General features: G+C 40.8%; 1 protein-coding gene across 1 annotated transcript in view; it reads left to right on the forward strand.

Moving 5' to 3' along the window:
• The window catches only part of MAST4 (microtubule associated serine/threonine kinase family member 4), a 303729-nt gene extending 292140 nt beyond the window's left edge, over positions 1-11589 (forward strand). Inside the window, exons 28-32 of the mRNA XM_074166090.1 lie at positions 1729-1958; positions 3915-4037; positions 5816-5952; positions 6670-6851; positions 7700-11589. Coding sequence (XP_074022191.1) covers positions 1729-1958; positions 3915-4037; positions 5816-5952; positions 6670-6851; positions 7700-11589 — 4562 coding nt within the window. The remainder of the gene's footprint in view (positions 1-1728; positions 1959-3914; positions 4038-5815; positions 5953-6669; positions 6852-7699) is intronic.
• Positions 11590-15248: the final 3659 nt, after the last annotated feature.

Consider the following 15248-nt stretch of genomic DNA (forward strand, 5'->3'; position numbering starts at 1 on the left):
CTAACCGCAAAGATTTTTTCATGAGATAAGTCAAGCGGAAAATGTTGAGTCTCCGTTAAAGAGGAGTATTTTGCCCCTGCTTGAATGAGGACAACTAGGTGACAAAGAAAAGAATGCTTAGCCTTTCTGTGATGCTGTCTGAATGTGAATGATAGTTGTCAACAAAATGCATGAGAGAGATGAAGATAACTTAATATTTACAACGACAAAGACAGTGACTGTGTGCTCAGCCTGTTCAGGGCAGCGTTCACACTGAAAACTGCAAGTGGCTTGCAGACCCTCTGAGCTTGTTCCTTGTGTAGGCTATTTCTTCCAAATAATATTTCTCTCCCAAATGTTGTGGGTTTTTGGTATACCTCTGTAACAGTTAGCATCATGGTCATTTTTTCTGCTTGTAGAAGGCCTGTAGTGCATAGTAATTATTCAGATTAGTTATCACAGGAGGGTGATATACACACAGCCAAGTAACGCTTGGGAGTTATTCATCAGTTTGTATTCCAGTAGTTCTTTTCACAGCTGTTGAGTAAGAATCACTAAGTTCAGAGATGATAGATAGACTGAGTTACTGTGCTCATTAAACAATAGTTTTCTTTTAGTTTAATCTCAGCATTGTTCTATAACATCCAATCTTAGCCTTACCTACACCTAAAAATGTCATTATATCAATGAAAATCTTACACTGTCCAAAAAATCAAACTTACTCATCTTTATCCATAAAATAAATGACAGCAACAGATGGCAAGTGTTCCTGACCTGAGTCATGTAGCTGAGAGTCACAGGACATGTCTCCTATGCAGCAGAAGGCAGAGGTCGGGATCTGGGAATGTTTCAGAGCCAGAGGTTGACAGTGACAGCCCCCTTGGGGCTTGGCTGTTCTGTGAGATTTCAGCATTAACCCAGTGATACCGATCTCTGGGAGCCTCTGGTCACTCGTGTCCAGGGAGGAGTGCCACTGCTGTTATAGTGTATCTTCCCTCGAGTGATGTGGCTCAGCACAGACAGCAAACCTGGAATCATTCTGGGCTTCATTTCCTTTGCAGAGCTGTCACCCTGTTACAGTCACTAAAGTGTGTTTTATGCTGCTGCGATTGTGTTTACATTTGCATAAGCTTGAGCACATAGTGCTTTCAAAACAATGAAATAAAATGAAGCAAGAAATTCTTGTGGTCTTACCTGATGTAGCAGAATGTAGAAATGGAAGTTTGGTACACACATTGAGTTACCATCCTATGTACCAACTAGATACTGTGGTTTAATTACAGTAGTCTTTATGTGTATCTATATATAACTGAAAGCAAAAAAACCAACTAGCGCTTTGTGATTCACTGCTGGGTGATTTGGGGGATGGTTTTGGTTGTACTTACAATAACATCTGCCACCAAATTCTGATTTTGTTTTTATGAGTGTTTGTTAGGAAGAGGCTGAGAATTGTTCCTTCAAAGTTAACAATGAGGGCGTTTCCTATCTAAAAGGAAAAAGAAGTCTACATCTAAAAAATTAACCCTTGCATTAAAAAATACAGTTTATGCTACAGGGAAAGAAATTTAGTGCTAAGATCTGGTTGTTAGTTAAACTTCTCATTCACTAAGATGCACACCAGTTGAGAGCAGAGTGTTTATGCAAAGACAGTGATGTATTTTGACACAAAAGTGTCATAAAACTAAGCAGATTCCCTGTTCTGTGTCTGTATGCTCAGAATGTACTCTGAGGCAAGTTTTATTCTTCCAGATGTGTTTGGTGTTTCTCCTTTGGGAAGTCCTATGTCTCCTCATTCCTTGTCATCTGATCCTTCATCCTCCCGAGATTCTTCTCCCAGCCGTGATTCATCGATTGCTGCTGCAAGTCCTCATCAACCGATAGTCATTCACAGTTCAGGAAAGAAGTATGGCTTCACCATCCGAGCAATCAGGGTTTACGTGGGTGACAGTGATATCTACACTGTGCACCATATTGTTTGGGTAAGATAACACAGTTTTTTGCTTATATACAGTCACAGAAAACTGTAATGATGTATTTGCTTTTGATTTTTGTATCTCTGGTATCTGTTTGTTGATAGTGACTGTGTAAATCGTGCTGTTGTGCCAAACGGTTTCCTTAGAACGAAATTCATGCCCGTACACGAGACCAGTGTTGGCTGTAGGAACAACGCAAGCCACCTTTGGCAGAAGCAGTACCTACATATGATGTTGACCCTCTGCATGGGTCGCTTTCACTTTTGGCAAGTTTGGCAGTTGTGAACAGCCATGTCTTAAGTTCGGAGTACTGTGGCTTAGAAAACCAAGGGGCTGGTGCAGCCCCACTTTGATTGAGGGCAAGCTCTGCAAAACTAGGAGACTGTAAATAGAAATTGTTGAAATATACATGGAGTTTATTAAACTGCATCAATTAAGGGATTCATGAAAGTCAACAGGATTTCACTAGACAGAAATAGGCTGATTTAAAGCACTGACTTTCTTTTGTGAGAAATGTGCAAATCATTTGGGATTGTGAATACCTTTGAGGATTCTGTGGCACAGGAAGAAGACTGACTGTCTTGAATAAATAATGTATGTTTCATCCTCTCTTCGCTACTGATTTGAACGAAGTGGGAGACAGGCTAAAGGAAAAGACAGCAGTTCTGGCATTTCATTGGTTATCAACCTCCTTAATTAATTGTAAAATAAATATATACTTCTATTTAAATGTATATGTATTTATTTTATAATTGAGGTTGATAACAAATTATACATTTTATATAATTTTTATATTAATTATACATAAATATTGTGTGTGTATAATCTGAAGTATTTCAACTACCTTAAAATAATTTTGAAAAAATGGTTACAAATATATCAAAAGCCTTGAAGTTTTGTGTGGTGCTTTGTTCTGAATATGTCTTGTAGGTTTTAAAGTAGCAGTGCTGCTGATGTCGTAGTGTGTTGTTTACCTCTTGAGCCTATTAATCCATCAAGAACATTGAATCTGGAGAATGGGGTACATTTGATTGATAATGGAATAAATCAAAAAAATTGGATTTCTTGCCACTCTTGTAGCATCAAATCAGTGAAAGTAAGGGGAAAAATGGTATATTGCTAAAAAAAAGTGAAAAATGGTATATTGGCTTTTTTCAAAGTACTGTAGGTTTGGGGTTTTTTGGCTCTGTAAGCCCTATAGGCTTCAATAGCAGCTGCATGATTTAAAATTATTTAAAAGCTCATTTTCAAATACAATAATTTATTTAAACCACCTTCAAAATAATTTGCAATTCAGTTTGTTTTGGTTCTTCATCACCTTTGTGCTGCACTTTTCCCTCTAATGGGCAACCTGGTGAATTTGAACCAAATGAAAATAATCCTTAACTATATGGTACAGTTAATTTTTGTCATTATTAGGGTGCTGCATGTAACCACTGCCTTAATTACATTAATATTTCTCAGTGTTGGGTGCTAAAAATCTTCATTCAATTCTGAGATTTTGCCATGGGGGGTGAATCACCCCTTCTTTATTATGCATGAAAACTGCCCTGCTATACAGAGTTTACTTAATAGTGGCCACAGCAGTGTTTCAGTGAGCTTTGAAACCGTGCCAGGTCCCCTGTGAGTATAAAGTTTGAGTAAGTAGTCGAAAGGGAAATGGCTGATCTGATTTTAATTCTTTCCTTCCTTTATGTAACTTAATATCTGGATGCCCCTTCTCTGGAAGTGTTCAAGGCCAGGCTGGATGTGGCTTTGAGCAGCCTGCTCTAGTGGGAGGTGTCCCTGCCCATGGCAGGGGGGTTGGAACTCAATGATCCTTAAGGTCCTTTTCAACCCAGAGTTTTCTTTGTTGCTAACTGGTTTTATAGAAAGACTTCATTAAACAAAGCCTACTCTTGAAAGTATGAAGTTTAAAAATTAATCAATTTTGTGTACATTCTCTTTGTCTCTGATTTCCAGAATGTGGAAGAAGGAGGTGCAGCTTACCAAGCGGGTCTAAAAGCCGGAGACCTGATTACTCATATCAACGGAGAGCCAGTGCATGGTCTTGTTCATACAGAAGTCATTGAGTTGTTGTTAAAGGTAGCTCTTGGAAACTGGGATACAAGAGTGCTTGCTGTTTTAACCAAGGACTGAGGGGTTATGTTTTCCTTCAGAGATGGGTTATCACATTTTGCAGTGGTTCAAGTACAAACTCTGAGGTACTATCGCACACATCTGGAGAAAGGTCAATGACTACATATTCTGTTACGATTTTAGTTTCTCTGCAATAAACTGGTACTGCAGATGAGAGCGCTGAAGTACATTTGAGACACTGACACAAAGAGATGTCTCTGTCTCTCAAAAAAATTTGACATTTTAAAATGCTTTCTTGAATTCACCCATCTACATCAGGTAGTACAGACTTTTGCTGATGATGCTACTTCTCGTTTTCTCCTTTTAAAGTGAAATCAATGAGGAAAAGTGGAAACAAACAACATGAAATACATTCTTGCCTACAGTAGAGGAACTTGCCCTTCATAATCTTAAGGCCCAAAAGATTTTTGTCTCATATATAGCCAGGCATGTCCCACAGAGTTTCTTTGCTTAATGAAGTTCTGATCCTGCGGTTGGACTTATATGAATAATCTGTCACATTTTTCTCTTGTGGAGTTTTCTGAGGTCTGTTCTACTGGAAAATTACAGTTTTTCCTTAGAAACAAACAAAAAATGCAACTTTTTTTTAATGAACTGTAGTGTCTTAGCTCTTCATATTGCAGTTTTTATGTAATCTTTTCAGCACAGACTAATGTAGGTCAGAATTATTTTATCGCTGTTTATTTCCTATAATATTAACAATTTATGATCTTGCATGCAGAGCTTTGCCTGTTAAAGGGAGTAGTTGGTTACAAAAGAAGATTGGAAAGCAATAAAGTAATGGAGAAATACAAAGAGCTGAGGAAACATGCAAAAATACACTTTCCTTAAGTCTTTATTTTTCTTCTCTGAAACCAGGAGGAACTTTCAAATTTTCCAATTTTGCAAGAAATGTATAAGGGGAAATTCTGTAATTTTAAGCAGTTGGGTGTGCAGTTGTTTTCTGTGTCAGATACAGCAAAAGAGAAATATGACAAGCCATGCATACTGCTTACTAGAGTAAACTCAAAACAAGGGATTGTTGTTTATCCAAATGTGCTGTATCGTAAGTTAATTTGGGCTGTTGGAATTCCATTGAAAAGAAGTACAATGTAGTGGTATATAGTGCTGGGCAGGAGGTGTGGATGTTTAAAACACAATTTAGATATTTCCAAGTGGTTTTACATGTTCAGTCATCTGTTCATGCAAACGCTCCTAAACTGCATAGGTTAATTATATTAGTTATCTCTTTTGAACAAGATAAAATGATTGTTTGGGATTGATAATGAAGATTAAGTTTTCTCCTCAATTTCATCATTGTAATAATTGGTGTCTTGAGACATAAATAGCCAGAGAATGGACCGCTGCGCAATGACGGCTGTGCTTTGTGGGAAAATAGGATGTTTCTGTAGAAGCTTTAATCTTGAAAACTGCAGTCTAGGTCAACTCTTGGTCTTCTCCTGTATAGCTACAATTATTGGAATTTCTCCTTGTCCCAGTGATGGAATGGAAATTCCATGGCTTAGGAGATTTCGCAGAATTAGAGAATTCTTTGAGAATTTTAGAATCATTGTTTATCTTACATAAATTAGCCTGGCAGCATCTGCACAGGGCTCCCTGTAACGCCAGCTCTTACTCTGATGCTGGATTCTGTCTCGTTGCATTCGCGTTTGGGGTGTAGCTTCAATTTAAGGCAAAGTTGTCTTGTATTACTCATGCCTAAGGTTCCTCCTCCGTTTTGGCAGAGTGGTAACAAAGTCTCGGTAACGACAACCCCTTTTGAAAACACTTCCATCAAGACTGGACCTGCCAGGCGAAACAGCTACAGGAGCCGAATGGTCAGGCGCAGTAAGAAAACCAAGAAGAAAGAGAGTTTAGAGAGGTGAGTAATCTTTTAGTTTCATGGTGAGTATGTTTCCTTATATGTGTGTACACATAACAATTAATTTAAAATACAAAGTTAATACAGTTCTCTCTCTTGTCTTCTACATCTTTTTACATTCTTTTATGAGATCCTGTGGTTTTAACACGTCCTTTCAATTCTGTTTTGCCTAAAATAGATCTGTTAAAATAACCCCTCAAAATTTTGCACACATAGATATGGGGAAGGAAGTAAATAACTGAGGTTGCAGCTTAATTTGGTTTAAGTGTATATCTTTGTACTTATTTAACTAAACTTTCTAGTGCTAAGTTTATGGGCATTTCTAGTTTGATGATGAGGGTATTTTGCAAATGTGTATTATGTGTATTTTGCAAATACATCACTAGTACTTTATAGATATTTTTTCAGTTTTGGTGATCTCTTAAGAAGATGAAGACTTATGCTTATAAGGAGCTAACCATTCTTCTGAAAATAGAGCAAATAAATTTTAGTACAAATAGATACAGTTACAATACCTATCCCACCTATTAGCAAATCAGGATATTTTCGGAACTTCACGTTCTGCAGTGTGGTTTGCTTTCATGTAATGTTTAATACTTGCTTTTCTGAGGGTAATGGGAGAGGGAAGCAATGTCAGCATGCAAGAGTTGTGCCTGTGGTGGTAGTATCTTCCATGAATCTTAACTACTGATTAATGTTGTGCTCTTCTCTCACTAGGAGAAGATCTCTCTTTAAAAAGCTGGCCAAGCAACCCTCTCCTCTTCTTCACACCAGCAGAAGTTTCTCCTGCCTGAACCGATCACTTTCATCAGGGGAGAGCTTGCCTGGGTCTCCAACCCACAGCTTATCTCCTAGATCACCTACGCCAAGCTACCGCTCTACTCCTGATTTTCCTTCTGGTGAGTGTGAGGGAGTGGAGGGCAGAGGAAACGGGCTTGAAGTATATATTCTACTTCTTGTGAGCCCCCCAGATCTGTTACATTCTGCTAAGAGTAGTCAGCTCTGACAAGCATAATCATTGAACAGCTGGTTTCTGTCTGGAGAAGGGAAAAAGATTCCTGATGCAAAATCAAGGGCGTTTTCATGATACAGAAGTACCTAAAAAGAAACTGTCTGCTGTGCTTGTCCCAGAGTTTAAATCCAAGTCCAGTGGCTATAAGTTGAGTAATAAACCATCCAAACTTGGAGTAATATGTGAATCTTGCCCAGGAGATGCTGATTGATAAAAGAATGAAACTGAGGAAAAAGTTGCTGCATGGAACTACCATGAGCACTCATGAATGCAGATTTATTGCTGAAAAAATTGTCTGGGTGCTGAAATATGCATCTTTCTGGCTCCTAAAAGCTGGCCTCTTTTTTCATGTTTTACTTCTGTCATTATTTTAGTGTGTATTAGAAGTGACTGCTGTTGTACAATCCCTCAGCAAAGGTAAATTATTTGGAAAGCATTGATCATTGCTTTGAAGTGGCGGAAAGCATTAACTAGTCTATTTAAACAGAAGGAAGCAATAATTTAAAGGGGATAAAAGAACAGAGCAGGGAAAGGGAGAACCAGCAGTGTAATTGGAATGATGAGGGGTTTACAGCCCAGTCACTCAAAACCTTCCAAATTTTGGAACACTGTGGCAGCAGATGGCACGTGGGCCTTTTGGACCAGTTGAAGTTCTGTGTCTAACTGAGCATTTAGAGAAGATTCAAAAAATCTTGCTAATCTTATGTTTGTTTTGGTTGTTTGGTTTTTTTGTAGGTACTAACTCTTCCCAGAGTAGTTCCCCTAGTTCAAGTGCTCCCAATTCTCCAGCTGGTTCGGGACACATAAGACCCAGCACTCTTCATGGCTTGGGTCCAAAGCTTGGTGGGCAAAGATACAGATCAGGAAGACGCAAATCAGCTGGCAGCATTCCTCTCTCTCCTCTTGCACGGACACCTTCTCCAACACCCCAGCCAACATCCCCTCAGCGATCTCCATCACCATTGCTAGGACATTCAATTGGAAATACAAAAATAGCTCAATCTTTTCCTAGCAAAATGCATTCCCCTCCAACTATTGTAAGGCATATTGTTAGGCCAAAGAGTGCGGAGCCACCAAGATCTCCACTGTTAAAGAGAGTCCAATCTGAAGAGAAGCTTGCACCCTCTTATGGCAGTGATAAGAAACACTTATGTTCACGAAAACACAGTCTGGAAGTGACCCAGGAAGAAGTGAATAGAGAATTGTCCCAAAGGGAAGTAACTCTTCAGAGCTTGGAGGAGAATGTGTGTGACGTGCCATCACTCACACGAGTCAGGCCTGCAGAGCAGGGCTGCTTGAAGCGACCCATCTCCCGAAAATTAGGTAGGCAAGAATCCATCGATGAGCTAGACAGAGAGAAGCTGAAGGTCAAGATAGTTATGAAAAAGCAAGATTTTGCTGAAAAAGCAAGTGCTGCTATACATGAGCCTAGCAGTGAACCAGATAATCCTAACACCTTAAGACTGGAAGAAAGGGAAAAAAAAGCATTCCAGAAGGTATTAGAAAGATCAAATCAGTTTGAGACAAAAATTGTTGCTTTGGAGACCCAGTCAGCTGGTGGCATACTCAAAGACACCCTTCAAAAGAATGCAAACTTGAGATCAAATGATGGTGGTGTTTTAGATGCACAGATGTTGTGTCATGGGCCTCCACTTAATGAACTCGGTCACATTTCTTATGACTTCAAAAGAATTTCCCCTCCATGTACACTACAAGATGTACTACCTCAGTCTTCTGACAGGATGCTAAACGGAAAGGGAGAAAACACAGATAAAAATGTACCAACAAAAGAATTTGTTAAATTTGAAAGATTAGATGGTAAACTTGCAAATATCGATTATCTTAGAAAGAAGATGTCTTTTGAAGAAAAAGATGACAGTGTCTGTCCAGTGCTAAAACCCAAATTGACGTCAAATGTTCATGAATGCCTTCAACTTAATACAGGCAGACCCATAAACATACAGCAGGACTCTGCTGCAGCTGCTGATGGTAGAGCATTTATCGGCAGCGCACATGCTGCTCAGATTAACTCGGTTTCTTTTGTTCCTCTCAAGACCCTGAATGGCCGAGCAGACATGAATGTGGAAAAATCAGCCCTTATTTCCACTGAGGCTCCTGTCAGGAAAAGTCCATCAGAATATAAACTTGATGGGAGGTCAGTTTCTTGTTTGAAGCCAATAGAAGGCACACTAGACATTGCCTTACTTTCTGGGCCACAGTCTTCCAAGACTGAACTGCCTTTGTGTGTGCTGCCGGAAGGACAGAGCACCAGCACTGACGGGGGATCTCCTAAACCTCCAGCACCACAAGGGAGTGGTGGGAAGGCAGAACCGGCCTGTCAGAAAGAGCAGTTGTTGAGCTATTCAAAATCTGGCAAAGTCAAAGTATCAGAGCCTCAGATTCTGCAAACAAGCAAGAGTTCTCCACATCCACCAGTCATCCCTGTGGCTGCAGAAGTAGTGACAGAGAAAAAGGTTTCTAGTCCAGCTACTAAAGGCAGTACTTCCGTTATCGAAGCTGTTCAAAAGAAAGACACTTCCCCTTCAAAACAGAAGGATAATTCAATGGAGACGAAGTCTTGTGTTATCCAAACTCAGACTGTTAAAACTACTCAAACGTACTCCAAACTTTCTGCTGTCCAAAGCACTCCTGAAAAAGCTGTAGGAAAAGAGAAGCAAATGCAAAAGGAATTGCCTGCCAAGCAGCCAGTAGCCCAGAGAAGTTGTGAGCCTATCCCTGCAAAGGTGGAGGTGATCAGGGAGTCGTCTCTGAAGGTATCTGTCTCGGATGTCCTGATAACAAGCTACTCCAAAAGCAATGAAAAAAATTGTGCTGATTTTGCCATTCCACCTCAGATGCAAGGAAAAATGCAGGCAGCTGGCCCCAAGGCACAACCGAAGGATGGCAGAGAATCACTGAAACAGCTAGGCAAAGATGACAGCAGTGTTGCTAGTTGTTTTGTGGAAAGGGACATAACCAAGCAGAAAGTTCTCAGTGAGTCTAAGAAGGTTACTGCAGAGGCAAAGAGTGAAGCTCTTCCATCCAAACGGCCCATGCAACCCTCAACAGATTGTGATCCTAAAAATGAGAAGTCTGCACCGGTTTCCCCTGGGCAGAAGGACAATGCCAAAGATTTAGGAAAGAAAGAGCAGGAACAGCTCGGTGATACAAGGCTTCAAACTACTGAGAGAGAGCAGTCCAGCCAAGTTCCTCAGCAGCAACTGAACACTTCGGGCTCCCCTGCTGTGAGAGACACTGTAAGCAGAAACAGTGCTGTAGATGTTCACGTAGGTGTTCAAGAACACGTGAAGCCTGTTGCCACATATGTGGAAAGTAGCAGTAGTAAACACAGACCAGTCTCTGATACGAGTTCCTCGAAGTCCAAGTACTTGGATAAGCAGACATTGTCACAAAAACCATGCACTCCAACCATAAAAGAAAAAGAAACTATTATTCAGGTGTCTGTCAGTTCCCGGAAAGACGGGAAACATGCCAGTAAAAATGTGCTAGAAGCCCTTTCTTCTGTTTCAGGGTCTGTGAGAAAAATGAGCAATGAACATGCTCAGGCTGAAAGGCCTATGAGTTTGGAGCATGGCTCAGTAACCACTCTCCAAATGAGCAGCATCCCTCCTGACACCAAACCCAAATCCTATGCTGTCTGCCCTGTACCAGCAGTCCCAGAGAGTTCTAAGCAGATGCAGGTGCAAGAACCAGCAGGCTTAGGAGAATCTGCTGATCAAAAGCGACTTCAGCTCGGTGAAAAACAAACCGTGTCTCCAAAGCTTTCCACTATGAAAGACTGTCTCGTGCTGAACAAACAGGCAGACAGAAGTCCTAGTACCCAGATGATCTCTGCAGACAAAAGACCCGAAGGAAAAATATGCACTGATGCACTTTATGTTCAGCTTGACAGTGGGAAAGTAGAGCCTATTCTTTGCCTTGCAGACTGCGATGGCAGAGGGAAAGGAGTAGAAAAAGCGATGGCAAGTAGCAAGAGCCCTCCAGATTCAAAAGGGAAAGGACAAGTTAATCAAAAACAGCCAGAGGATGCAAACAAGCAGATTGCAATAAAGCATTTGTCATCTGCCAGCGGGCAGAGTCCTTGTCTCGTGTCTGCAACAACACCAGGAAAGCCGCTAACTTGTTCAGCCGACTTCTCTGAATGTAAACAAGAAGTATCTGTTCTGTCTTCAGCTAAGAGTGATGCATCTTCAGCAAAGGTTAAAGCAGGTTCACCTGAGCTTGCTGCAACCTGCAAGGAACTAAATAAGAAAAGTACCTCTTCCACGGGGAGCAGCAAGGCAGAAATGACTAAAAGTGTTTCACTGATGGCCTTGCACAGTGCTGCTGCTGCTGCAGTAGAAGCCCGCCATCCTGCTTCTAACCTCGGGGGGAAACCTGGAAATCAAGAAAAGTCGTCTTCTGTTAACACTGTGGATGTAAAGGGAAGAGATGCCGCTCAGGCTCAGCAGTCTGCTTCAAGAAAACAGAATGTAGGTAAAGATTTATCCAGGTCAGCAACCACACCTGACCGCCCTAATGCACTTTCTAGCGACAAAGACTCAGCTCGGCAGCGGCGAGGAAAGGAAGCTTCGCGGAGCAGTCCTCACAAAAAATCCTGTTAAGTGTAAGACCTGGCAGGTGTGAATTCAAGACTAGCTGAAGCAATGTCAATATATTGGACTGCCTTTAAACCAGCACTGTGTTGTGTCTTTGTGCAGCAAACCTTTCGTGTCACTGACGAAAGAAAACAGGGGATATGTAAAGAGAGGACTTTTTTTCAAAATGCCTTCCCAATTGTAACCGGTAAAACTGTTACCATATAGTATTTGTACAAAAATACCTTTAGAGCTGAGAGCTGTTGAAGAAAAGATTTTCTCTGTAAATACCTAGTGATGTGTTTGGGGTTTGAATGTAGCATATATTCTTTGCTGCTGCTTTGTTTACTCTCCCTTTTTTTAAGATAGTTGCTTTGCCACTTAATTGCCATACTCGAATATGAAACAATTATTAAAACTCAGACCTGGCATGGACATGCACAAGCATTGGTCTGACTGGAAAACAAAAACAGGCCACATTTTTACTTACTAAAAATCCTAGCTAGAGGTTAAAAAAATACTAGTACAGAATAAATATGGTGACTTATTGTGAGTTTTTACATGTATTTTTAATAATCCGATTTTGATAGTACTGTACCTGGCTGACTGCTTCACCAGATCTAACACAAGACCTAACTGCATCTCCCTACCGCACAAAGCCTGTCTCTCAGAGTAAGTGTCATTAAAGCTACGGGAGGACCACTGGGTTATCAGGGCGTCCCAGCAAGAGTCCTGTTCTCTGGTGGAATGGAAGGAATGGTGGTTCTCGTCTTGTCTATTGGGAGTGTGTTCTGTGACCTTCACCTCAGACAAGTCTTGAGACTCTGAAGCACGTGCCATGTGCTTAGTTTTTGCTGCAATCCTCTCGAGTTCCTTGAGCTTTTGTAAATTCAGGCCCTTACAGCGTGAGGCACAAGTATAAGCACATGACTTGCAGTACTAGTATGTTCATCCCTGGTTTTTAATACATTTAGAGAATACGTACTATGACAGCATATAGGTCTGCATAATTAGCTTCATACAGCTGTAGCTTTTTTCTATTTTACGACAAGTAAGGTAAAAAGGAAAAAAGCAATTTCAGTATCATATCTTCACAAAAGTTCAGGACATGCGATACATTTTAATACATAGCTGGGGCCTTATGTTGTAGACTTAACTTGCTGTTTTTAGCAAGTAATTCTGGGTTTCACATTCATTTCTAAATGCATTGAGTAGCTCCATACATTTCATAACATAGTCTTTTTATTTGTATGCAAAAAACTAAATACTGTAACTACAAAAGAAGCATTTTGTAACAAAGGAACCTGTTGGAGCTATTTGGTGCTAGAATGTGACTGTCTTTTTACTTTTGCTAAGCCTTATTTAAATTTTGTATGCTGTGGAACATGTAGACTTTGATCATTTTAGCGTGGAGATACTTAGTTTGTTTTGAAGGATGAAAGGTAAAATTTGAAACTTGTACAGCAGCACTACAAAATACCCATGCAGATGGGTGTTTTTCAATGATGGGGATCAATAGAATAGTGGTTTTGCTTATTTCTGTTACATGTACCCACAGTAGAGCTAGGCCCCTACCTGTTTCATCAGGGCTTGTCTTTCTGTCTCAAAAGCTAAAAAATTGTTTGTAAAAGCACAGTGTGTGTGATCTTGACTTGGAGGTTTGTATGACAACTGACAGTGTGCAGAATTCATTGCCCTCTGGTGAAAACTTTATTATACTGATTAGTTGAGTTGGATTACAGCAAACCTGTCATGGAAAGGTAATATCACAAACAAGTCCTCCTGATATTTCACGTGGCGCTAAAACGTTCATACTGCCTTTGCATTTACAGAGGAGCTAGTGAGCAATGGATAATACTTTTTGAGCAGTTTTAAAGTTAAAATGGTCTTGACATTTACAGTTCATCTGTGCTTTGGCGGCTACTACAAATGAACGCTAATGCACTTCAGAATAACATTTCTGTCTGGGAGGTATTTCCTAGTTTACAGTCTTCTGCATTTTTTTCAACTATCCTTTTGTTTCCTTTAAAGCACATTTAGCTATTTGTTTACAGTATACTTTTATGTATATTTTGTATAGTTCATTATCACTTCTGACAAAGAAGTTCTTTGCATTTTCGAAGTGTAAAAGTGCTTAAGCTTGTGTTTATGTAGTACCTGTTTGTTGGTGTTTACCTTATCAGTAAGCTGTTAGAGATCCTCCTGCTTGTGTTCTACTTGGTCAGTCTTTATGTGATTGTAGATCTGTTGTGTTCTTTTGTAGACTTCCTGCTGTAGATTCCTCAGCTTACAAAAAAATAAGAAAAAAAAAGAAAAAAATTGTTAGGGTCTGTGCAATAAAGTGTTTGCAGTCTTATTTTCTCCAAGAAACTCCTTATGGATGTCATAATTGTTGTATATTGAACACGATTATTTATACTTATGCAGTTGCATAACATGGAAATAAAAATCAGCATGAAACGCTGTTGTGTTAGCGTTTTTCGTTGAGCTACTTTCACTCCTGTAACTTAGGGCACATCTCTGCTCTACTCCGGGGCAGGCAGTTAGTTGTCGCTTTTCTTTGGTTGGTTTTTTGTTTCTCTGGGGCCCCCAGAGCAGTGCACCCCTTAAGGCACATGCTGGCCAAGCACTTTGCATGAGAAAATGCAGTTTAATGTGGAGACGGAGGAGGTGTGCGTAGCTGAGCATCTTGTCTTCTGAGGCAGGAGCTGGAGCCACTGCTCTGCTGTTGGGTGGGGAGGCACGCGGCGATGATGGGCGATGTATCCTGACATGGGCAATGGCAGTAGGCTGTAATGTGGCATTTATACCTTCCCTCCAAAACATTTTTCATTATTCATTACAATAGGTCAGTATGTTTTTGTGTACCTTCTCAAAATACACAATCTTTGTTTTTTTTTTTTAATTCATGCTAAATTTTGAGCCTTAACAAATTCCTGGAGCGTGTGTAAGTACAATGTTTTCTTCAGTTTTTAAATCTCTACCCCTTGAATGTTATCATATCTCCCTTTATTCAATTTTTCTCATAATAGAAGAACCTCTATTTTAGAGAGGCCATGAACCAGACAGGGAGATGGAGCACAGCACCTTCGAAGCACAGTGGCCTCTTTGAAGAAAAGTCCTTTTGGTAGAAGGAGGACCAGGGCAGGGTTACTGCTCCACTTATTTTCATCTTTCCACTCCTTGAGAGGAGCGGTGTCAGTTCAAACACATGTGTCTTTACTGTCCCATTGCTGGTAGCCCTGCGCAGCCAGCTGGCACGTGCCAGCAACTGTTTGCCCAGCGGGAGGGGTATCTTTGTTCACATTTTACTAGTGCATTGTTTTCTCTGTGTTTTTCCTCTGTCCAAAACCAAGTGCAGCGGTGTGACAGAACCCCCTCTGCTGCTTTGCTCTGTGTTTGAAACTGATGGGGGGGGGGGGAGCTTCAAGTCACCCCCGACCTTTCTGACTGGCTGCAACCCAGCAGAGGCAGGTAGTCTGCAAAATTGGTGCACTGGCAGGGGGGTGCGATGGGTCAAGGAGGAGAGAGCAGAATCCAGCAGCTCACGGAAAGGAAATTACTGGAGTTGAGGACTGACTCTGGATCTAACTGCTCTGCTATGTCTGGCTGTAGACAGCAGCAGTCACCTCTGCCTGGGGGGGGCATGGAAACCTGCATGGCCAGAGTGAGCCTCTGTAGTGGCC

Source organism: Numenius arquata, chromosome Z (assembly GCF_964106895.1).
Source record: "Numenius arquata chromosome Z, bNumArq3.hap1.1, whole genome shotgun sequence".
Classification (NCBI taxonomy): Eukaryota; Metazoa; Chordata; class Aves; order Charadriiformes; family Scolopacidae; genus Numenius; species Numenius arquata.